The sequence below is a fragment of the Betta splendens genome, chromosome 24 (assembly GCF_900634795.4).
Source record: "Betta splendens chromosome 24, fBetSpl5.4, whole genome shotgun sequence".
NCBI classification, from domain to species: Eukaryota; Metazoa; Chordata; class Actinopteri; order Anabantiformes; family Osphronemidae; genus Betta; species Betta splendens.
Window position 1 is genome coordinate 545,680 of NC_040901.2, and position 25,504 is coordinate 571,183.

At 39.8% G+C, this 25,504-nt stretch overlaps 1 protein-coding gene and 1 long non-coding RNA gene across 7 annotated transcripts in view; one reads left to right on the top strand and one right to left on the bottom strand.

Annotated features, from left to right (window-relative positions):
- Positions 1-25,504, bottom strand: part of map3k7 (mitogen-activated protein kinase kinase kinase 7) — a 30,773-nt gene that overhangs the window by 2,409 nt on the left and 2,860 nt on the right. For 3 of the 6 annotated variants that reach the window (XM_029140803.3, XM_029140801.3, XM_029140802.3), the window contains exons 6-17: positions 24,857-24,995; positions 22,618-22,742; positions 22,160-22,288; positions 21,744-21,874; positions 21,416-21,497; positions 18,288-18,409; positions 18,046-18,193; positions 15,536-15,619; positions 12,268-12,335; positions 11,874-11,970; positions 854-915; positions 575-690 (exon numbers count right to left, since the gene is read on the bottom strand). In XM_029140803.3, coding sequence (XP_028996636.1) covers positions 575-690; positions 854-915; positions 11,874-11,970; positions 12,268-12,335; positions 15,536-15,619; positions 18,046-18,193; positions 18,288-18,409; positions 21,416-21,497; positions 21,744-21,874; positions 22,160-22,288; positions 22,618-22,742; positions 24,857-24,995 — 1,303 coding nt within the window. Of the gene's footprint in view, positions 1-574; positions 691-853; positions 916-11,873; positions 11,971-12,267; positions 12,336-15,535; positions 15,620-18,045; positions 18,194-18,287; positions 18,410-21,415; positions 21,498-21,743; positions 21,875-22,159; positions 22,289-22,617; positions 22,743-24,856; positions 24,996-25,504 lie in introns of those variants that run through there. The other 3 variants (XM_029140804.3, XM_029140805.3, XM_029140807.3) reach the window with 3 other exon arrangements.
- LOC114849395 (uncharacterized) lies at positions 18,409-20,485 on the top strand. Its single transcript, XR_003784617.2, has 2 exons — positions 18,409-20,212; positions 20,365-20,485. It is a non-coding gene; the product is annotated as an uncharacterized LOC114849395 (long non-coding RNA).

The window sequence follows — 25,504 nt, forward strand, 5'->3', positions numbered from 1 at the left end:
CTTACACTTCAATAGGCTCGACCAAACAAGCCAGCAGCTGCTTCCAAACCGTGTGGCACCTGGCACCTCACTTACAAAACTATAGAAATTGGTCATATAGTTTAAAGTATTTAAGATAATAAGCAAAAATTGTAAATCTAAATTATAAACATAACTGGTATCACCACTAGAGTTATAATTATAATTTTTGATCCTCACATATCCCCAACATAATGTTTATATATTTTTTAAAAAGTAAAAATGTAATGAAAATAGGCCAATCATGCATAAAAATACTGATATGAATAAAATGGAAATAGAAATGCCTGATGCTATATACAAAACGAAACAAGTATAACAGGAATCTAAAACAATTACAGATTAGTGTTGCGGATATGTAGTATTAATAACGTATAGTTAGTTAGAGGTAGCACTGCAATATAGTCTGAACTATAATCTACTAGTATACTGGAATAAAATCTTGTAATTGTACATGTGACATGAACTGATTAAAATAGCAAAAAAAAGGTCAGTAGTGACTTTGAAATAAGTGAAAGGTGAACAGACTGAAGCGCATGATTCCTACTAGTCTTACTTTCTCTGGTTAAGCAGGGCAATCTCCGTTTGCACTTTGAGATATTCTTGGGCCATCTTGCAGTGCTGTTCAAAGACAGCCATGGACTCTTTAGAGTTGGGACAAGGAGCAAGAGGCTGCAATTAAATATAGATATTGTTAATTGTCTTCAATGCAGTAATTCATATATTAAAGTAAAATGCTAAATGTATTTTTAATGGAAAATACATTTACAGTTTCAAAAGCAAATGTGTACAGTACATATGTACAGTTTCCTGTGGACTGACTGGATATTGTTACCTGTAGCTGGTGATCCAAGGTAAGATAAGCCATGGGAATGGAGTTGTCCAAATCATTGGTGTCTGAAAAAAAAAGAGCAAGGACTGTTTGTATCACAGAAACGGTGGTGCCTTGTGTGTCCTGAAAAAAAATGCATTTTCAGTTGACAGTAGCCTATTTTCAGCTGTGACAAGGGCAACATCCAAATGTGGCCACACACATTTTTAGCACCACTTATGCAATTCCAGAAAACAACCAGAAGGTTGGTCTCAGTATGTAACATAGAGATACAGTATGAAGTACAGAAGGTAGACTGTAGAAAGACAGAAAAAGACAAAGACTGTCTCCACACTGTCCTCATTTAGAAGAAAATGTGTCAGAAATCTGACACATTAGAATAATGTGTAATATCCATGACGCCCGATTACACCAATCGGAAGTCACTAAAACTAACATTGAGTCGGTGTGTTCCTCTGCCAAAACAATGTCAGACTCCGTAGTTTTCTCTGGACCCCTCCCTAATGTGATCAGCAATGACATATAACGGGCTGTCAATGCTGCACCGCTGGTTGTCTAGGTGGTGCCCTGCAAACGATGTGGGCTTTGTGGCTAATTGGAGCAGTTTTTGGGAAAAACCTGGGCTTTGTACAGAACAAAGTAATAGTAAGTTAATAAAGTGTGGTTTATTAAATATCAGATTTCTCTCATCTGAATACTTGTTATTAAATGAATTGATACGTGACCATCACATAGATATGTTCTGTCTCACTGAAACCTGGCTGCAGGAGGATGAATATGTTAGTTTAAATGTGACGACTCTAATGAGTCACATCAACTATCATGTTCTTAGAAATACAGGTCGAGGTGTGGGAGTAGCAGCAATTTATAAATTTATTAAGTACTCCTAAACCTAAACATTGTTATAAATCATTTGAGAGCCTCACTCTGACTTTTGAGTTTTAGAGTCTGTCTGAGAAAAGGCTCAATGTGTTTTGTATTGTTTATCGTCCTCCTGCTCCATATTCAGAGTTCTTGAATTCTGAATCTGAATTAGTTCTTAGTACAGATAAAGTCATTGAGGTGGGAGACTTCTAGATAATGTAGATGTTGACAGTAACTGTCTCAGCACTGCTTTTAACTTATTAATAGACACTATTAATTACTTGGTTTTACTCAGCAGGTAAATGAACCCACTCATCGTTTAAACCATACCCTCAAACTTGTCCTGACATATGGTACCTATGAGATTGATGATTTAATAATTCATCCTCAAAACCCTGTGTTATCTGACCATTTCTTATTAACTTTTGAATTTACCATAATTGACCTTGCAGCAGCTGCAAAGGAATATATAGCAGATGTTTATCTGACAACGCTGTTGCCAGATTCAAGCAGATGATTCCATCATCTTTTGCCTCATTGTCTTGTAGATACACAGAGGAGAACAGTCACCGTAATCCTTATGAACAGGATGACTGTCTTGTAGATGATGCTGCAGCTTCTCTACGTACAATGTTAGACACAGTGGCTCCTCCGAAGAAGGCAGTGAATCAGAGGTTAGCTCAATGGTATAACTCAGAGATCCACAGCCTAAAGCACAGGACCCAAAAATAGAAAGGTAGTGGCATTCTAACAAAATAAATGTAAACTGCAGTTTAATAATACATAAAAAGCCCTTTGTGCTGCTAGAAAAACACATTATTCCTCCTTGAAGAAAACAAAAACAACGCCAGGTTTCTTGAGCCTACTATCTTCTTAAATCTCAGCAGCAACAACTGAACTACTTTACTAATAAAATGATCACTATTAGAGAAGACATTCATCAGCGACTTCCTCCAAATGACAGAAATCACTGTCTAGATCCAACAAATTTAATAAATTTACCAAGTCTTCTTGGAGAGCTTTTTCCCCATAACTCATATGGCGTTAACTTCAATAATCAACTCTTCCAAGTCGTCCACTTGTCTTTTAGATCCAATCCCAACCAGATTACTCAAATAAATTCTAACTTTAATCAGCTCATCCATATTAAATCAAATCAACCAATCTTTACATATAGGCCATGTATCACAGGCTTTTAAGCTGGCTGTGGTCAAACCTTTATTGAAAAAATTACTACTTTGGACCCTGGAGAACTAGCCAACTATAGTCCCAACATTCAATCACAGAAATTAGAACATAGCATCAGAATTAAAAGGACCAGCACTGGGATGGTTTAAATTCTATTTGTTGAACAGATTCCAGTTTGTTCATGTTAACGACAAATCCTCCATATGCACAAGGATTATCTTTGGCGTACCACAGGTTCTGTGCTTGGCCCAATACTGTTCAGTCCATATATGTCTCCTCTAGGTGAGATTATTACGAAGCATTCTATAAATTGTCATTGTTATGCAGCTGAAACTCAGCTATATATGTCTTTGGAACCAATGGAAACAGATCAACTAGTCAAAATTCAAAGTTGTTCAAAAGTCATCCTGAATGTCCCAAAACTTCCTTGATCTAAATCCAGATAAACCGAAATACTTATCGCTGGGCAGCCACAGACACATACTTTTAAGCTAGATAGCCACCCTGGATGGCAATAACATTGGCTTCAGATTCTACTGTGAGGAACATTGTTGTCATTTTTGACCAGGATGTCTCTTTTACACTTAATGATGAGGCTATTTCTCATCTTAAAGACCTCATAGTTCCTTATGCCCCCAGCAGAACACTTTGTTTTCAGAGCGCTGGGCTACTTGTGGTTCCTAGAGTCTTTAAATGTAAAATGTAAATAATGGGAGGCAGATATTTTAGCTACCAAGCTCCTCTTCCTGGTTTCCTTTGTATCTTATCCAAGACGGCGCCACGGACAGCTTCCTCTGTGTTTTGGTGCACTCTACTTTGTCTTGTTTTATGTTTTAATGTTTTCTCCAGCCACAGTTCTGGAGGCTCTGGGATTCCAACTGCACAGAGTGGACAGACGCGCAGAGCTTTTTGGGAAAACGAAAGGAGGTGGAATATGTTTCTACATCAACAGTGGCTTGCGCAGCGATGTCCCGAAAGTGTGTTTGTTCCCCAGACCCAAAGAACTTCACCATCAACAGCAAGCCGTTGTACTCCCCCTGTGAGTTGTCCGCATTGTTCCTCGTTGGGGTTTACATCCCACCACAGAGCGATGTGCGTGCTGCCCAGCGAGCGCTGTGTAGCAATCCATGTCTGGACTGAGGTAACCTGACCTACAGAGGCAGCGGGTAAAAGTGTCTACCCCCACCGTGTTTGGGTTCCAAATCTGCTGCGTCAGTGCCCGGTTTGTACTGCAGGAAGAGTGTGTTACGTCCTTCTGGCCTGTAGGTGGCGATTGACTCCCACTTTTGGTCCTAAAACATCGTAGTTGCTTACGTCATATAACCTCTTGTAGAGAGTCTTGTAGAGTAACCAATGAGTAGGTCTTGGATTGCCTAGTGGTTAACTTGCATGGCATAAGATTTTTTGTCCGGGGTTCGAGTCTGAGTGGAAGCAGTTTTTTTAATTTTAATTATTGGAAAAACAGCGTCTCATCATCATCATGTGATCCCGAGATGACACCGTTGTATTACTTAGTGCATGGATCGCCAAGACCATGAACCGCTGGTCGCGTTATAGTATGAAGTTATGAACATAAGTAAATTATGGCAAATTATGGCAGTTTAAAACCGAAAATAAGAAGCTGAACGGTGCGCCCTCCCGCGTGCAGCGCTCGATTTGTGGCAGACAAGATACTGTAATCCTGATTTCTCGCTGTTGGTACGGACTACAATTTTCTTTACGTGGTATGCTTCTTTAATGCACCACACGGCAAGACAGTACGGCACATGTGCACTTTTTTCTTTACGCCGCTCTTACCCAACGCGCGTCACATTTTCCTGTCCCCCGTCAACAAGGACAGGTGGGAACTAATGTTGATGACAAATAAAATCACAGTAGCTGAAATGTCACGTTTCCCAAACATAAAATAAAAAAAATAAAAAGGAATACTAACTAAGGTTACACTACTACAATTTAAAAAAGTGAATAAGGATGATCTAGACCAGAGGTCTGCCACCGGTAACACCCACGTTTTCAATGAAAAAAACAAACACTGGGAGCCGCGGAGGGCGGCAATATTATATTATTTGAGAACATTCAACATTTGTTTTTAAATCCAAAGAAGACATAAAAGTCAGGGCTCAGAGATCTAACCGATGATAAAACATTGTCAAGGCATCGACAAGGACAGCTAACTCGCTTTTCCCTGCTTCAAACAGCTGCTGTGACTGAGAGCAACCAGTGCGGCATCACCGGTCAATCTGGAAATGTATTTATTGGTTCGGATTTAGTTCTGCCCGCTTCCATGTAGACACAGAACTCGTCAAAACAAAAGAGCTCAGTGCAGCATTTACAAATCACATGTGAACGTTTTAATTTTTTTTTGTAAATAAAAATGTTTGCCCTGTTCAAACCTGGGGAATAAAAACGATTCTGATTCTGAAAGCGGCTGATCAACTTCGTAGGAACACATTTCATATGGTACAGGTGAAAGGGAGACTAACAACCCAACGCAGCCGAGGGTGTAGCAGCAGAGAAACGCAGATCTTTGTCCTGCGTGTTGATGCGTGTTTCCCCATCCCCCAGTGTCTCTGCTCTGGGACGTGGATGGCCACGCCCACTTTCATTTACCAGACGGACATGAAAGAGGAAATAACGAAATAAACAGCTGGTTAACTTCGTAGGAACACGGCTGTAGCTCTGCAATGACTTTATGTGGTACAGGTGAAAGGAGTAATAACGAAATAAACGGAATATAAAATGGAAACGCTTTCAAGCGTTTTCTGATTATAATTATTATTGCACATTTGTTAAAACTAGATGGGTGTCGTTTTTTTCTAATTTTTGGTGTCGTTACAGTGCAAAAATAATGTTTTTCCTGTTCAAATCAGGGGAAAAGGCGATTCTGAAAGCAGCTGATCAACTTTGTAGGAACACATTTCATGTGGTACAGGTGAAAGGGAGACTAACAACCCAACGCAGCCGAGGCTGTAGCAGCAGAGAAACGCAGATCTTTGTCCTGCGTGTTGATGCGTGTTTCCCCTTCCCCCAGTGTCCTTGCTCTGGGACGTGGGTGGCCCCGCCCACTTTCATTCACCAGACGGACATGAAAGAGGGAATAACGAAATAAACAGCTGGTTAACTTCGTAGGAACATGGCTGTAGCTCTGCAATGACTTTATGTGGTACAGGTGAACGGAGTAATAACGAAATAAACAGCTGGTTAAATTCGTATGATCACCTTGTAGTAGGAACTGGTATATTTAGAAAACGCAGTAGTCCTAGTGTTAAGGTGTGTGAACTGGGGAGGAGACGGCAGCAGCGACTGAAGAGCGACAGAATAGAGTTGATGTCTTTCCCGCTGACAGGCGCATTCATTTGATAATGCACGTACCTTGGCTGACAGTTCAGTTGAAAACCACACTGAATCTTTATCAAACCGTCCCTGAATAACATCTATGAACTGCAGTTTCTTCCTTGATTATCCATGATTATTATGAAAGAAGCGCAAATCTTCGCCAGTCCAAATTGTGCAATTAATACTGTGTTTACAATAAAGGTAATAAATAATAATAATAGTATTCATTTTAAAATGCACTGCATATTTTAAACGAATGTCGAAGTGCTACAAACAACTTAGATCAGAAAGCTACGATAAATACATACGTTTATTTTTGCAGAGTAAACGTATGTAGAACAAACTACTTGCTGCATTAATGAGTCTTAGACCTGCAGCTGATCACGTCGCCCGATGCTGCCCAGTCTCCTACGGAGCTTTGTCCTGAAGCTGAGGTATTTCTCACCTGCTGATCGAGTAGTAGCAACACATTAACATGTCTATGCGCCTCTACGGGGGAGGGATGAGAAGTTTGCCTTTGCGCCTCTGAGCAAACATGAGACAAAAAAAAGCTTGGTCGAACTCAGATTCAAGTCATCTTAGGGAGAAACACATCACATATCATTGGATCTCGTGTTTCATTCGAGCGGCAGTCTGGAGCTCTCTGCTACGACTGCTGCCCCGCGACCCATCCACGGATGAGCTTCGATTAAAAATTAAAAGCAGAGGTTTTTTGTTTTTCATTTTTCTCTAAACGAAAAAACAGCTTTAAATTCAAGTCCGTGTGTTTTTGTTAAAAAATATTTTTGTTCGGTTTATCGGTTTGTAATGTAATATGTGTAATGTAATATTGCTTTTATTCAGGATAGATAGACGGATGGGAAATCAAAGTTTTGAAACATACACGGGCCGAATAAGTCACATCAGCCACTCATTCAGTTACAATGGCACGCACAGTCAAAACAAATTCTCGCTACATCTAGTGCCCCACTCCCTGTTTCTCTCGTAGCCTCCATTTGCACATCCATACATTTGTGTATTGGTCACTCTCTGTCTGGACACATGACTCCGAAACACGTCACGTGTTTGTGTAAGAGTTTGACGTCTCTGCCAAATTATAAGCAGAGGTAACGAGAGAATGACTTTTTGTGTTTTCGGTTTGTCTCTAAACAATAAAAACATATTACCTCCAATTCCGTGTCTTTTTGTAAAAAACAAATATTTTTGCCTGTTTTATTGGTTTGTAAGGCGGTGGTTTGATTAAAATCCGTTTGCCGCTCATCGGAAGAGAAACGAAAACGGCGGTGAAAGTGGCTGGATGGATGGATGGGAAATGAAAATGTTGAAACGTACACTGGTCGAATAAGTGCTCTCAGCCACTCAGTTACAATGACACGCACAGTCAAAACAAGTCAAACTGCAGTTCTGCAGACACAGTAAACGCGTAGGAACAAACATGTTGCTGTAATGCGTCGCTGTAGATCTGCTGATTTCTGGCGTCCTGTCAAAATTACGATCGACAACTGCTGTAAAACAAATTCCTATGATTATTACGGTTATTTACGTAAAATCTACGACTATTGGAAAACATTCATTAACAAGTCGTGGAAGTTTAAAACCTAAATAAGCGGCTGTAGTCGCAGATGGACTGTGCTCTACGTCTTTACTTGGCCATGCACATTTAAATTATATTAATTAAACCGCGACGCATAATCATGGAATTATGTGAAGTCAATATGTTGTATCAGATGTTAGAGCGGTGAGTGTGTACATATTTTTAAGAGACGCCTTCTATTTAAAGACACGAAAAAGCTGAGGAGAATGAAAACAAGAATGTGTTGCTGCTGTGGCGCTGCCTGTTTTAAACCACACAGAACAATTATAACTTCACAGTGAACAGAAAATAACTAAGCCATCAACAAGTTGTTGCCCTTCACACTCCCCATGTTTGAGCACACAACAGATAATTAATAGTAAAAACTTAATAGTAAAATAGGTCTGGTGTAATATGTGTGTGTTACAGGTAGAAATGAACAGTCGGGCCTCAGTTACGCTGTAGTGCTTTGGAGGCTTCTAATCAACGCGGCGCCACCTGGTGGTTAAAACGAGACTAGCGTCCTGATTTTTTTCAGCCGGCTGCAGGATTAAAAATCTTTAGTCAGCGACGCACTCACTGCACCGTGGCGACGCGTCGGTACTGCAGTAAAAATCCTAGTCACTTTGAACCGCTGCCACTGTACATGTGAACTTAACTCCCTCCTTTGAAGAGCCCCTACGTCCTTTTTAGTCCCCGGAGATAAGGGACCCTGAACCTTTCTCCACAACAGGAGACTGGCTTCTATCACCACAGGCACCAATTGACGCCAACATCTCAAATGTCCATATCAAAGAACCATGAGTCCACTTTGTTGATCTACCTGTAAATCCCTCAGGATTCTACCTCTGCTTATCATGCCAAAAGGAGAGGCTGTCACATTTATCACCAAGAAGCTGTCTCTCCCAGAACTGGGACCACCAGCCATAAAATGTGGAATGTGCTCATCAAAGAGAATGAGAGACTTCATTTGGACCCAAGTTCTGGTTCAGACGCACCAGAGCTTTCAACCTCCATAAAAATGATGCCATTGTATTCTGTGGACAAAATGTTTTCATTTGGTATTAGATTGGTTTCTGTGTGATGTTCAATGCCTGATCTACAGATTTGCCAGGAAATTCCTAAAGTTACAAAGGGACTTCAACTCATCACCATGCTTTCCTTTGTGTGTAGGCACAAAGTTGAAATAGAGAGACTCATCTTCTTTACTTCTTTTAATCTGTGCAACATACACATGGACTATTTCCACCAGCTACAATTCGGTATCCTCATTATTGTATCACATTTTTAAGTGTTACAATTGTTTAATTAGTAATGTCCAGATTAGGTCATTTATAATTTGATTTTACTTGCATTTATTATTCGTGTATGTTTTAGTGTTTACTGGGTGTTGCATAAGACAAGACCAGGCATCATGAATAACATTTAATTTGTTACAGCATTGTAAGGGACCACATATAAGACCTTAAGATTCTATGCATTTAATGTTGCTGGTTAACCATTCTGACTTCTCTGCTCATTTGAGTGTCAAAGTGATCATTACATGTTTATTGTGTTATGGTGTGATGGAACTTTGAGCTTGATGAAAAGAGGAAAGCTTAGTTATCCCAATCCAAATCAAATAGTTTGATTCCTGATCTGAAGAGGCGGAACTCTTCACCACTGGTTGAAGTCATTTCTCCGCCCTGCAGTGACCACTTCCCCAGAGGTATTTAAACCAGTGACACCCAAGGCAAAACGGACTTCCCTCTATCTTCAAACTTCTTTCACTTTTTCTTTTTTTGCGTCGCATTACTTTCTTTAATTTTCCTTTGTTCTTAAATTTTGTAAACCTAAGTTAAACTTAGAAACACGAACGAACAACGATTTTTGTAACGTTAGAAAGTCATCAAGAAACTCCGCGAAACTGAAACTATCACAACCAGTCCTTAATTGACTCGCTATTTTTGATCGAACTAATTAAATTAGATTCCAGCCCGTTTCCTTTTCTTGGGCTGGTTTAAGTAGCGCTGACGCTTTGAAACACCTTGGACAGTCCAGCCTGGCTGACTGTTACTTTGCTGAACCCGAGCCGTCCTTATCAATCGCGGGCGACGATTCCTGGCCCAGAGGCCGTGGCACCTGGACCAGAGAGGGCACGCCTGCTCAACCAACCGATAACAGGAGACGCTGCACAGCAGCCGACAGCTCCAAACTAAGGCAAGACGAACATCTCTAATCCTCTGAGAATTCTGGTGTTTCTCAAAGCGCTAAAATTGAACATCCCAAATTCATGAGTTATCCTTAGATTCGAACTAGTTAGAGACAAATACTCTTTTCGCTTGATCAAAGCCATCACACACTCAGGTCTTGACCATTCTTTGGGTTTTCACTCATTGATTCATTCACTGTTGATCATCTCATTCTGACCGTTCTCTCATTTTCTATTCTGTTTATTTGAGTATTTCCATATTATGTTATTCATATATCCAGTAGTGTTAGATTAATAAAACGTTAAAAGGAATCTGGTTTTGTGTGCATTGCTCTTCAGATTTAAGCAGAGGTCACTGAACCGCGACAAGAATTCATGGCATAACAGACTGATTTGGTTTTATCACAAGAAAGTGGTTATTGGTGTTCATGAGTGGTAACTCATTGAATTGATATCTGGCGTTGACTAGATTGATACAAGCGTGGTTTCAGCTTTAAAACAAACCTGGTGCCCCAACTTCGAGGTATATTAATGTTTCTGCATTAATATCAAACTATTAATAAATTGAATCCGCTACATCATGTTGTATGTTGTACTGTTTGTACTTTTTTATGCTGCAGAGATGCAACACCTGCCAACACCAAGTCAAATTCGTCGTTCTGTAACGTGCCCTCTACAAGACCTGGCAATAAAGCTTTTCTGGTTCTTTGTACCTGCCCCTGCAACGGTTGGGCTGATAAGGGTATGGAGACACCCTGCTGGAGTGAAACTGCTCTGTACGTCATTGTTTTCCTTGAATAACCGTACAGCACTTATATTTAAAGGCTGGAGGTCCAGCTGTTTATTATTTAGGAGACAGCGAATACTTCAGCACGTACTAGATAGCGCTACTCCTGATCCTGGTCCAAAACACAAGCAGCAGCTAATAACTGTACTCAAACTTTACAGCAATAAGCTAAAACAATAAACAGTTGAATATATTACTTAGTGCTCATTCCACCATTCTGTCCCGGCTGTTTTTTTCTGGTCTGTCCTGCAGCGCAGAGACGCATCCAGGCTGTGGCTGTGCCCGTGCTCTGGGCTCTCTGCTGCGGATGCCTTATGGGCAGCCTCGCCGTCCTCCAAACGGCGTAACTCGTCAGCGCTGTACTCTGGCTCATACAACTAACCACGAATATCAGACTGTGCTGAAGAACTTGCTGTTTCCTAAATAATCTACAGCTGGACCTCTGACCATTGAATACTAGTGCTGTAAGCGTATGCGAGGAAAAACAATGGCGACCTGTTGCGTCCCAGCAGGCTGGCTCCGCCCCCCTCTCAGCCTGATCATTACTGGGGCAGGTACAGTGAAAAACAGGTAGCGCTAGTTGAAGTTTTTGTGCCCACGTCAAACCATCTGCTTAGGCGTCTTACGAGGAATACATGATAACTTCTCTGCAATGAAATTATGGAGCAACCTAAGTGTCCCTTCATTCTTAAATATTACCCAAGGGCATTTTGGTCAACCCCCATTGAAAATCTGTGACGTTTTCCTTTAATGTTTAGTGTTTCCTGATACAACCCCTCTATCAAATGTTAAAACCCATTGTGGCCCACAAAAACGTTTGCCCAGCCCTGACCTTCAATGACTGAATGTGACAAATAAAACCTGTCTTTTATTTTACTTCAATCATGTTCCAAGGCACAAACAATCTCTGCTCCATCTGGCGGGTAAATACAACACTGCATCAGACTTAACAAGGGAGCAACTCATTACGCTGTTGCAGGTAATTCACAAATCAGTGTAGTTGCCAATAGGAACAAATCTTTTAACCATATAGACATTGCCGTGACTCACACAGCAAATCTGAGCTGCTTTATCTGTACTTTACCTGTGTCATCCGGGGAGAAGTAACCTCTGCTGCTCGCCTTATCAGGAGGCATGATTCTCACGCTAGGACTGGAAGAACGGCTACTATTTCTGCTCCCCTACAAAATGACATTTAAAATGGTACACACATTTGGCTTGTTATACACTGTAATAAATCTACTAGACACTCACTTTCTACCAATTTGTCCTTAAAAGCACAAAAAAGGTTATAGTTGTAGTAGAATTTAAGTGCCATTGTAGTTATTCCTTGCGCTCTGTTGTCACTATAAAAAAAATATGTATAACCTGCAAAAAGATTCCAAAAATGAACAAACATAGGCTTCCTTTCTCAATAGCAATGTAGCTAGTGTTAAACAGACCCTCAGACTTTTTTCTATAACAAAATGAAAGCTTACATGGCTGGGCTCTGTGCCAATGCCTGGAAGGTCCTGCACAGAACGACGTCTTTGTGGCTCACATGTGGCTGGGAAAAAAATAGACAGATAAAAAAAAAAATATAGAGAATTTTTATTGGCCATTGATGAACATATTCTATTGTTTAGTAGATTCTGACCCATATGCTGTGGTTTGGCTGGAATTTGAACAGTGACCTTTACACATGTAACTCACAATTAGGGCTGCAACAACAAATCATTAATATTGATGACAGAAATTTATCGATAAATGATTAGTCGGGCTGCTCATTATACAGCACAGCGCCACTGCAACTTCTTCATATAAGCACTGAATTTTAAACGAAAACAATGTTAACCTGCAAGTCATACAAAGTTCAGCTTGCGGTTTGTAAACACTACAGCGACACAGGAGAACATTAGAAAGAAACACTGGTGTCCCGGATGTAGCAGTGGTAACAAACGCTGTTTTATCATCACATGAAGACTCTTCATTAAGTGACACTGTGTTATAAGTTACTTTGTTACTTAATCAAGCCTCAGCTGGCTGCATATCATCCTGTTCGCTACATAGTGATGAATAGCGCAACCATAGAATAGTGCAACTTAAACGATGCAGACATTATATGTAACAGCAGCATTAAAATATGATAACATGGCTTTTAGTTGTCACTGTTGCCTTAGAGCCAGAGGAGCCCAGGTTGACTGGACCTGCTGCAGATCTTCACATTGGAACAAAACTCCATGCTTGCTTTGTTCATTCATTCATATATATATATATATATATATATATATATATATATATATGAATGAACAATACATACATTACAATATATATATTAACAATATATACATTTTTAAATCAGATTAATCGATTATCAAAATAATTGTTAGTTGCAGCCCTATTCACAATGCTCAAATAAATCTCACTACAGAGCAAGCCGCAAGCTCAACTGAGGCTGCATCCACAGTGTATGACAGTTTCACTTTCATGACAGTTTAGCAATGCTCAGTGCAAACCAGTACTGAACTGATGCCCTTCTGCCAATAGCAATCAACTGCAGAAAAATCTGAGCGAGTGATCCAAAACACACAAGTTAAAAAGCCCTTTTCACCGTGACCTCATCTGATGAAAAGTCTGTATCATCTTTGAAGGAAAATTTATTTGTTTCTGGATTTTGCATATGATAGTGATATACCATAAGAAAGCATAAATTTAAACAATAAGGAGAGCGCAATTCCTGGACAGTTACATATTTTTCATACCTCACAATCTCTGCTTCAACACAGTAACGTTATAAAAATAGACAATACTAATTTGCCAGGTTCAAGTTTAGTTTATTAAAAAAAAAAACCATAAGGATCATGACCTATTCTGAAAAACTTTTTGCACTCCACCTGAGATCACTAAGCACAACATTACCATCCCTGGTCCTTAAAGCAGGCACTTCTTCAATTCTTGCTTAAATTGGAGTGTCTCTTTCTTTGGTCTAATAGTAGAAGAGTACAGTGCAGCTCAACTTGGGCCTCATGCTCAAAGACTTACTTCGATTACCTACTATCAGGCATAAGTTAATTTCCAGAAAATTGCGCAAGTGGAAATTTATCAACCTCTACTAAGTACGAATCTACGCATATTTCCTTTGTAGATGCCAAGCGCAAACGACTGAGTAGCAAACTCCTCCTGTGACATGCCTCCATATAAATATGTTAATTTATTTAAATGCAGTCTGCGTCTGCACAGTATACTGAATGGGCTCGTGTGTGCATGTGTCAATGCTGCAGGTTCTGCACAGTAGCAGAAATATGAAATAATAATTCCTTTGACACTGTGTCACTTCATCCTGTGATGGTGCTTTTATAGCAATGTGTCCAGTCGATGGATCAGATCACATCAGGTAAACTGGCATGCACATAAAAACTGCGCTTTAATGTTGCTGTGATCAACCATTGATTGATTGCGTCCCACACAGCTAGCATAGCTCGGCTCGGCTCGGCTCAGGATCCACGACCGGTCTGCAGCTGACTGCGAAGCTTCTTGTCATGTTGTGCTCCGAAAACAGACACTTCTAACAGATCCTCCAACTTGTCTGGAGCTGTTGTTAGTATATAGTATAAATGTTGTAAATAAAAGGGTTTCACTGTTTTGCGCATGTTTTTATATTCTCTCATCTACTTGCAAACACTAATAAATTGTTTTCACATGATTAACAGATTTCTAGTTTGTAGTTTCACCTCTTAGTGTCGCCAATGAACCAATAGCTGTAGAAAACTACCTACACCAGCCAGGGAGCTACCATAGCTCTACGCACATTTCTATTTCTCATAGTTTTTGATACATCTGAACGTAAGTGTAGATTTTTGCTTACGCCAGGTTTTCCTGCCTAAGTACCATTTGTACATAAGGCCCGTGAACTGTAAAGAAATAATTGAACCTCTAGTGAAAACTTCTGCACACTAAAAAAGATTGCTGTTCATGAATGACATGAAGTGTGTTTTAACGCATTTAGCTAATTGTGCATGTGTTTATGCATACATTTCAAATTTGTGTCCTTCGAGAGCTCCTTTGTCCTGGCCATTGTGGAGTTTGGAGTGTGACTGTTTAAGGTTGTGCACGGGTGTCTTTTATACTGACAAGTTCAAACAGGTGCCATTAATACAGGTAACGATTAGAGGACAGTAGAGTCTCCTAATGAAGAAGTGACAGATCTGTGAGAGCCAGAAATCTTGCTTGTGACCCAATACTTATTTTCCACCATAACTTGCAAATAAATTCTTTATAATTGAGACAATGTGATTTTCTGGATTTTTTTCTCATGTCTCTCATAATTGAGGTATACCTATGATGAAAATTACAGGTCTCAACTTTTTAAGTGGGAGAACTTGCACAATTCGTGGCTAACTAAATAGTTTTATAGTTTGACCCACTGTATGCAATACATTTCCATTTCTATTCTTAAAATTCAAAAAATGTGCATACTGTAGTCTGTAACTATATGAACCAGAAAAAAATACTTCAGGACAAAAAATATGCAACTGTCCAAAAAAGGAGAGACTTAAAATCTAGATTGTAAAAATCAGAAACGCCAAACAACAACTTAGATGTGTGTTACTCCATGTCCTGCTCAGCTAGTATTACTTGGCTTGTGTGAGCAGTATAATGTGGAGTTACATACAAAGAATAAATAGCTATTTCACAGCACAGCAAACTATGGACTGAGACAATCCAGGTTCCCCTAGTCACCAGGAAAATCCTGTGGTCCAATGATACCTGTGACGACGATCTTGGGGACATCCAGAATGGTGCCAAATGATGCAGTTTTACGGTGGCCTCTTTTATATTGAAGGCCTGCTGCTGAAACACACACACATACAACTGCATACACAACAAGCATGCAGACCAAGACAGGCTGGGGGCTCACAACTGCACTGGATATATAGGCCACAAACATGCAGAGCACATTATGTAAGGGTAACATGCATCCCATGCATTTAAGTTGCCAATGAGCAGAACTGTATAGACTATCAACAGCCACTGTGTTATATTCAAGATTTCATGTGCCACATGAATGTTAGGTTCGCTTATTGCAAAGCTTCTGAACTAATACTCCAGTCCAAAGATTTTTCAGTAGCAATACAAAATCGAAGGTGTCTCCTTTTTGAATGTTTGATCAAATACTTTTTTTTAAGTCTAACACAAAAAGAAATCTATCTCTTTCTTTGTTTCAAGGTGTTTGTTTTATGTCATTGCAATTTCAATATTCTCTTTCTCTCTTTCACACACACACACACAAAATTAATTATACCCCTGGCAAATTCTGACAAAAAAAAAAAAAAAAACAAAAAACTTTTTCTTGTCTGACAATGGCACTGACTTCTCTAAAAATATAATAAGGCTGGAAAAATTATTACTCATCTTGTTGCATTTTCATTATTTATCACTTCTCAGTGATCAGTAGAAACGCCTTTATTGGCAATAAAGAAAAATTATTACAGCAATAAAACTATTCTATAATTGCTGACCAGTCTCTGCATGTCTCCCCTGGTATTTTTTGCCCATTCATATTAACGATGAGCTCCACCCTTTAAGGTTGGAGGGTCTCCTAAATAAAAGATGAGCAATGACTTGTTTTTACATGATGCCTCTTTTACATCATCATCATCTTAGTATTATACTTATTATCTTTTTAGAGAAGTCACTCTTTTTTCGCCATTTACAGTCACACACACAGAGTAAATAATTCCTACCCTAGGCAAATTCTGAACGTACTTTGAAAATGACACAGGCTTCATTTAAAAGATAATAAGATGAGGTACAAGAAGCATGATTGTATAAAAATCATTAATCATTATTTACATTAGAACAAAAATGTGGCATGTTCAAAATTATTCATACCCTTTGCAAACTGTCACATTCTATGGGAAAATTCAAGGTTCTACACCATTCCAAATAGTCAGAGCTGTTGTAAAGCATCTGATTCATTGGTAACAACTGCTTTAATTAACTCAACGAGAAAAAAACAGAAGAACTGGCTAAAGTGATAAGTATTATTAAAAAAATAAACAAGATCAACTGAAAAATCTCAGGACGGGGTTAGGAGACAAAAGTGACACCTGTACTGGCCAGAGGGATAGTGAGAGAGGTAAAAAGAGAATCCAAGTATAACAACCTGGGCCATTCTGATTATTCTGGTTTATGTTGGTGGCAACATCTCATGTCAGTCCAAAAGGCACTGCACAGAGGACACCACTACAGATAAGACACCCAAAAGCCTGTCTGGCCTCTGCAAATCCTCATCTGACTTTTGGTCTTCTGTTCTATGGTCAGATGGAAAAAAATATTGAATTGAAATTTGCCGCAATGATGCATCCTTCATTTGGTGTAAAAAAGGAAAAGAACACCATCCCCATTGCCGAACATGGTGGTGGAAACCTAATGTTTTGGAGGTTTTTTTCCAGCCATGGACCAGGGAACCTAATCACAGTAAACGGCACCATGAAAAAAGAGCAAAACTTAAAATAAAACAGCGTCACAGAAACCTGACCTTGGGAATCATTGGGACATTTCTGGCCGACAATGAACCAAAACACACAGCAAAAGGGGTAAAGAACCAGTTTGCAGCCAAAACCATTAATGTTTTGCAGGGGCCCAGCTAGAGTCCGGGGCTTTAGTTTAATTGAGAGCCTGTGGAGGGAGTTAAAGATCAAGATGATGGCAAGGAGACCCTCCAACCTGAAAGGGCTGTAGCTCATTGCTAAAGATGAATTGATAAAAATACCAATGGAGTCATGCAAAAAAGAAGAAATGTAATAGCCAATAAAGGCTTTTCTGTTGATTATTGAGAAGGGTATAAATAATTTTGAACGTGCCACTTTTTGTTCAAATGTAAATAAAAGATGAGTAACATTTTCCCCCACAATGACGCCTCTTGTACATTGTCTGTGTCAAAAAAGCTTAGTAAAAAAAAAACTAATTTAAAATTTGAAAGGGGTATGAATAATTTTGGGACCTATTACTAAACAAATAAACATTTTTAGGGTCAGTATGTTTGGGGTCCTGAATGGTGTTTCTTAGCGTTCTAAGGCACATTGATGTGATTATTTGAAGAAGAAAGTGAACACACAATAAAGATCCTGTGTCTGTTATTTGTAACAAACAATGTCTAACCTCTGTAGCCATTATAATTTAATATCATATTTAAATCATTACATGATGCAAGAAGTTAATGCAAGGTTAATCCTCCTGTTTTAAATTTGTTTTGTGTAATGTGTGGCAAATACCTGTAGGTGCAAATGGGATTTTGGGCTCTAGCTCTGAAAGGTCTGCACTCAGTCTTTTGCTGTCAGATGTTGCCGGACACTGTGTGCGTGCCGGAAGACTCTCTACGCTGCCCCCTCTGGAAAGCGGCAAAGTCTTCATTGGGTCTCCCTGGAGGGAGGGGGAGGGGGGTTAGATTTTATTCTCCCATTGCCTGAACAGACACCACAATTCTTTGTTGAATTAATAAACATAAAGGCAATACCTGTGGTTTAAAATGATGTGCAAACTGAGGCGTGACCTTGATAGTGTCATTGCTCCCCTGAGAATCACTGTGCTCCACATTTGCATCACTTGTGCTGGTGCCTGTGTATTCCACACATGAACCTGACAATGCCACAGAGCAGAATATTCACTTATTTGCTTTGTTTCATTTTGGTTCCGGTACCAATACCAACATGTATTCCGATACTTTTACAGATAAAAAAGAGAACTTAGAAAAAGGTCATTACTGACTTAATTTAAAATCTTGGAACAACCACATTAAAACACAATTCTAAAATTGTTGTGCAAAAATAAAAGCCTAGTATTTTGAACAGTCAGTGTGAATAAATGAATGTTGTATATATCCAGATGTGTGTGCCAGAAACATAGGGGAGTCAAGTATCCAGTTCAATTTCTCTGAGAACCTCCCCGTGTGCTTGTTGTTTTCTCGCGAATTGACACTACCGTTGTCGTTTTGTGCTGAATAAATTCCATGGATTATGTGCAAAAGATCAACAAACTCACATGGATAACGCTGCTGTCTGATTGTTGAAAAGGTTACGCTGGAGGTTTGCGAAATCTGGACTGGTTTACACTGGTAGGCTCCCTGACTGACGCAGACTGATACTGAATAGTTTTATGCTCATTTGTCTTTAAGATGAAGTATTGCAATTAAATATTTCACTCCCCTGGTTTGTCCACAAGTTGCAAGGTGGTAACTGTTATAGCAGCCATTCTCCTCTCCATGCTCCACCCACACCCAACGTCTCTGCTCTCTGTTTTCCACCTGTTCCATCCACGCTGTTCACTCACTTAATAGCGGTTTCTTTTACTTGCTCCTCGTCCTCTCTGACGTCACACGGTAAAGTTGCCGCGCTATTGTGGGCGCTGACGGTGGCAAGTACCGGTCCCATCCAAATGCAGTACAGTATTGTTTTAAATGCCTCAGTACTGTGTAACCAAATTTCCACAGGTATACCGTGCAACCATAGTTTCATTTAGTATTTAAGATTTTGTACTGTGGTGTTTGTAATGTAATTTGGTGCAGTTAAATAACTGCGAATGGTGATTCACTCAACCCTATGGGACCCTCAGATGCAATTTAGATTAAAATTCTTTTTGGATAACTTTAGTTGTGTTCATGCATATGACATAATATAAAAGGTAATGTAAAATGTACAGCACAATATTGTACAGCATCAACTTTTTAAAATGTTTCCAAATTCGGTCTCTCACAGTTGAAGTGTACCTATGATGAAAATTACAGATCTTTCATCATTTTAAGCGAGAGAACTTGCACAATTTGTGGCTGACTAAATACTTTTTCCCCCAATGTGTAACATGTTGCTCTCTCCAGGTTGGAGGAGAGTTCCTGCCCCAAGTGGAGGAGTTTAAGTATCTTGGGGTCTTGTGAAGAGGGAGCTAAGCCAAAAGGCAAAGCTCTCAATTTACCGGTCAATCTACGTTCCTACCCTCACCTATGGTCATGAGCTTTGGGTCATGACCGAAAGGGCAAGGTCACGCATACAAGCGGCTGAAATGAGCTTCCTCCGCAGGGTGGCTGGGCGCTCCCTTAGAGATAAGGCGAGGAGCTCTGTCACCCGGTAGGAGCTTGAAGTAGAGTTGCTGCTCCTCCACATCGAGAGGAGCCAGTTATGGTGGCTCAGGCATCTGGTCCGATGCCTCCTGGACGCCTCCCTGGGGAGGTGTTCCGGGCATGTCCCACCGGTAGGAGGCCCCGAGGAAGACCCAGGACTCGCTGGAGAGACTGCGTCTCTCGGCTGGCCTGGGAACGTCTTGGGGTCCCACCGGAAGAGCTGGAAGTGTCCAGAGAGAGGGAAGTCTGGAACTCTTTGCTAAGACTGCTGCACCCGCGACCCGGCCCCGGATAAGCGGATGAAAATGGATGGATGGATGGTGTAACATGTGAGTGGGTGGCTTGTTATTAAAGGGAATTTATTCTTCCTTTAAAAGGGGACTTTGTTTCCAAGAAGCAACTTGCAACATATTGCCAAAAGTACTCTCATCTGCCCTGACTTGCATATGAACTTAAGTGACATCCCATTCCTACTTCTTAGGGTTCAATATGACATGGGTCCAGCAACTCTTCAACTCTTCTGAGAAGGCTGTCCGGAAGGCTGTCATCCATGGCTTTATGGACCTTGCTGTGTGCACCGTTGCATAGTCATGTTGGATAAGGGAAGAGGCCAGTTCTTTTCAGTGGAACTAAGGGGCCAAGCCCAACTCCTGAAAAACAACCCCACACCATAATCCCCCTCCACAATGCCGTCAGACAAGTACAGTTCTCCTGTCAACCGGCAAACACAGACTCGTGCATCAGATTGCCAGATGAAGAAGCATGATTCGTCACTACAAAGAATGCGTCTCCAATTGCTCTAGAGTCCAATGGTGTCGAGCTTTACACCACTGTATCCAATGCTTTGCATAGCACTTGTTAATGTATGACTTGAATGCAGCTGCTTGGCCATGAAAACCCATTTCATGATTATCTCTATGCACTTTTCTCAAACTAATCTGAAGGCCACATAAAGATAAGAGGTCTAAGGCGATTGACTTTGCAGAAAATTGGCAACCTCTTATCACTGTGCACCTCAGCATCTGCCGACCCTGCTCAGTCTGCTTACGTGGCTGTTGTTGTAAGATGCTGTTGTTCCAAAACGCTTCCATGTTTTTATAATACAGCTGACAGTTGACTGTGGAATATTTTGGAGCAAGGGAATTTCACAACTGGATTTGTTGCACAGGTGGCAACCTATCACAGTTCACTGACCTCCTTAAACAACCCATTCGTACACAAACGTTTGTATTGCCTAGGTCTTTGATTTTATACACCTGTAGCCATGGAAGTAAGTGGAACACCTAATTCTGATAATTTGGATGGGTGAGCGAATACTTTTGACAATAACTGTACATGTGCAGCCTGAGGAATATGTCAAAATAATTTGAAGACTTTGAACACATGAAACTTTCTGACATATAAACACAAACATTTACAGTGATCAGACAAACTCAGAGCTTTAAAATTTAAATGAAAGAGGAAAACATCACAACCCAAGTAACTAGGGTTGTAAGAGCTGCATCCCAACAATATGCAAACAAATCTTGTACCTGTACTAGTTGCAGAGTTGCTCTGTCCTTCATCTAAATATTGGTATGGATATTGAAGGGGCTCATCATATCCTGGAAAATACTGTAAAAATACTTTAAGTAAGGCAAAAATAAAATATATTGTTAATTAGGTTAACGTTTTTACAAAAACATCAGTGGTGTTGCTTCCAGTGTAAAAAGCAAGAAGGTTTTCTTCTATTTGGCGTCACTGTAACTAACAGATTATTAAGGATGTAATGATGTAAATTATCTTTCTTTGTTTAGATTTATTGAATCATTAAAACAAGTCTAATGGAAAACTGTATGCAATAAACAGGAAAATAATTACCCTCATTAGATGGGTCATGATCTTTACTATCTCCTCCATCGAAGGCCGCTGAGAGGGGTCTTTAGACCAACAGCGAGTCATAAGACTCTCAATGGGCTTGGGCAAATATTTGATTAAAGGGGGTCTTGTACCTGAGTATAGCAGAAGAAAAAAATTAATTTGTTACCCATACAGATTAAAGAAAAATTAATAATTTGACATCACAAAGCAAGTAATAAATAATGACTCAGGTAAGCAAGTTCAGTGATGAAAAATGTTAAACACAGTCTCATTGGTTATACACAATTTATGTTTTTGTCAAATGTAAAAAATGTTAGAATTGCTCTTTTTAATGTCTGGTAATAAAAAAGGTTGGTCATCTGCACTAGTAGCTAAACACACTCTTAGCACCCTAATCACATGAAATGGTCTCTCACCATTGTGTACAGCCCACATAATGCGAAACGCTGGTCCTCCAATTTCATCAAATGGCTTTCTGCGAGTAATCACCTCCCAGAGAATGATGCCCCAGCTAAACACATCACACTTCTCACTGTAATTACTTCCTGTAAACCACAAAAAACTAAACAAATTCAGTTTAGGGCTGTTATTAGCAATACAAGATATCTCTTGAACATCCCTCTGAGCATGAGGAAAGAGAATCAGGGTGTGCCTGGGTAAACACGGCTAGTTTCATGCTCAGTTAAAAATGAGTAAAGCCACTAACATCACTACATTTATCTTTTCACTATGTTGAGTAGACAACAGTCAATTAAAGCAGAGGAAATGGTCACATTTAAAAGGTGATTAATGTAAGTGTTATAACAAAAAAGGGGTAAAAAAATACTATCAAACAGTATAAAAATAACAAATATGTCAAACCACTTATACTTGCCTTCAAATACCTCTGGGGCCATCCATGCTGCACTTCCTTTGTTGTTGGTCATGTGTGTCTGAATGTCACAAGCCGTTCCAAAGTCACATATCTTCAGAACAGTGCCGCCTGCCACTAGAAGAAGACTGAAACGAAAAGGACAAGAAACCACATGAGCTTTAAATATAAAAAAACACTCCAGTTGTAACACGTCAAATGTATAACAACTAGTCCTGTAACTCTTATTCTGTCAGACATGGACATTGGCTATTTGCAAACATAAATTATGAACTGTTCAAGCAAACAAATGTTAGTTTTGCTGGAACGAATAACGTGACCAATATATTAAGTACAAAAGATCTAAGTGATTCCTTTATTTTTCCCCATACACTCAGTTCAAGATCTATTTAAAACTGTTTTCCACGAAAAAAAGGCGGAACCGCTGAACACAACACCAAATCACAGTGGTGATTGTGGGGCCAGGTTCATCTGGCTGCTACTGTACAGAAAAAAAGTGTCTTTACTTATGTCATATCTGTTGCATGATGTCAGAGCAGTGGTGAGCTCTCAGTGGCGCGATGGTTGAAGCCGTGCGTGTAACATTATTTTGCTGTAGTGACAGTGGGATCAAATCCTGTACATTTCTTTGCTAATTTCACAATATTTGAGAACATTCAACAGGTAAGTTTAAACCTGAGCAAGACTCGAAAGGCAGATCGTAGCAATTAACAGCAGACTTATTCAGTTCTCATTCTCTTATAGCTACTTCCGGAACTAGAATACGAAACTACCAAAACTGCGTCAGATTAAGCCTTGTAAAACTGTAAAGACTGTTCAGAGCACAAACAAATGACAATAAATTGTCAAGGGATCGATGAGGACAGCTAACATGCTTTTCCCACTTCAAACAGCTGCCGTAACTAAAGAGCAACAAGTGTGCATTCGAAAGTCGTTCACTTCGGTCACAGGTAAAAATATCAATAAACCATGGGCCAGGAAGCCCAGGCAATCATTGCTTTCATTGGGTTTTGGTTGGATATGTATGTTGCAATCACCACAACAGACAGGACAGTGCTTTCATAATTCAATTCCAACCCTGCATGAATGGGAACAACCATGGAAATATTATTTTTAACCTCATGTCAGGACAAAATCAATGATCAATTGAACGGTCTAAACAAAGTTCATCTACATGCTGACTAAAACTAATCTAGCAGTGAATTAAATGCAGTGTTGGGACAATTATTGTCAACATTTACGGTGCATGAACTGTACAGTCTCCCCTTTCAATGGCTTTATCTGTGACAAGAACTAAGTCCGAGTCCTAAGTCAGAAAATTCAGTAGGACGGTAAACAATACAAAACATGACTGGTTACTGCGTTTTACAGTCTGGGTGAAAACTATGTTTAGGTCTAGGCTTAACTAATAAGTCTAAAAGGTTTAGAGGTAGGCGTAGGGGGGTGTCAGTTGAAAAGAATTGTTTAATGGACACTATCCAATCAGCCAGTGATGAAGTGACAACAAGTGGCTAAACATGTCATAACTGGTGACCTTAAGGAGGAGTCCATAGAAAACTATGGCATCAAACATGGTCTTTGCAACTTTTAGTGACTTCCCATTGCTGTAACACATAGGGTACTGCGTGTACAATGTTCTGTTTTTACGTTTAACCTTAGACAGGCACTTCAAGTAAAATTGGATGTTGCCCAATCTGGCCTAGGACTACATTTAAGTATGAAAACTGGAATCTTTAACTTCAACTTTCTCAGTGGCGGTTGAGTCGCTAAGCGGGGAAAAATTTGTGCAACAGTACAGGTGTTCCAAGAATCCAGTCCAGCACACTGTGAAACACCGAAAAATTAAATGCAATGAAGGTCATCATAATTTAACAAAGATCCCTTTTGGCATGTCTAACGTTACAATAGTGTGTGTTATTTATGAAATTAAATGTGACTTACACCCTTTCAAAACTTGCTTACAAATGATCAGAAAGTTAAATTGACCTGTTGCAGCGAATTCCCTAATATTAAAACAACAGTGTCATTAAAAAAAGACAATCAGCAACAGCGAATTCTTCAGTTAATGCCAAGACTACCTCCTACCATAAACCCTTCTTTACAGGCAGACTAGCCTCACCTCTTACCTGCCTCCGACACCACATTTCAGGTACCTACCTCTACTGCTATCAGATGACTGACTAACAATATGAACTATATCAAACTAGTCATTTGAGAAAGTGTGTGGTGTGAAAGATCATACTTGGGTGGCTTGAGGTCCCTGTGAATAAGAGCCTTTGGTTTCATGCTATGGAGATAGGCGACGCCTTGGGAGCACTGTAAACACCAGCTCATGGCATGGGAGGCAGTGTAATAGGGAAGCGGTTCAACACCATGCAGCACTGTGAAACAGAGAGCACAGTTGAGCAGCAGCAGTTTTATCCTCTTACAATTCAGATGACACAAAATAAAACACATGCAGTAGGTTTATTGCTACTGCATAAGTGACAACAAGTGTGATGTATTCTATACATTCTGTATGATTCATGGCTGAATCATGAAACCCCTGTGATGACAAGAAAACAAAAGAGATAATACAAACAGAGCTCCTTGTTATCGTCCAACAAAGTAACCACAGTGCTGTATGGATCTGCAGAGTGGCAAATGTCCTGTACCAAAGACAGGAAATATGACTCTAATGCAAAGTTCAGTTTTTGAATGTTCGCTACTCACAGATGAGTGGTTGTGTTGCTGTGTTTATTTGTGCTCTAGAACCTTTCTTCATTAAATCTCTATGCTGTTTCAAATACTCACTCACTAAATTAGTTTAAAAATGCACATTATATAATTCTCACCTCAAAAACTTAGTTACTAGAAATCAGCATACACTTGAAGCATGAGTGATCTGATG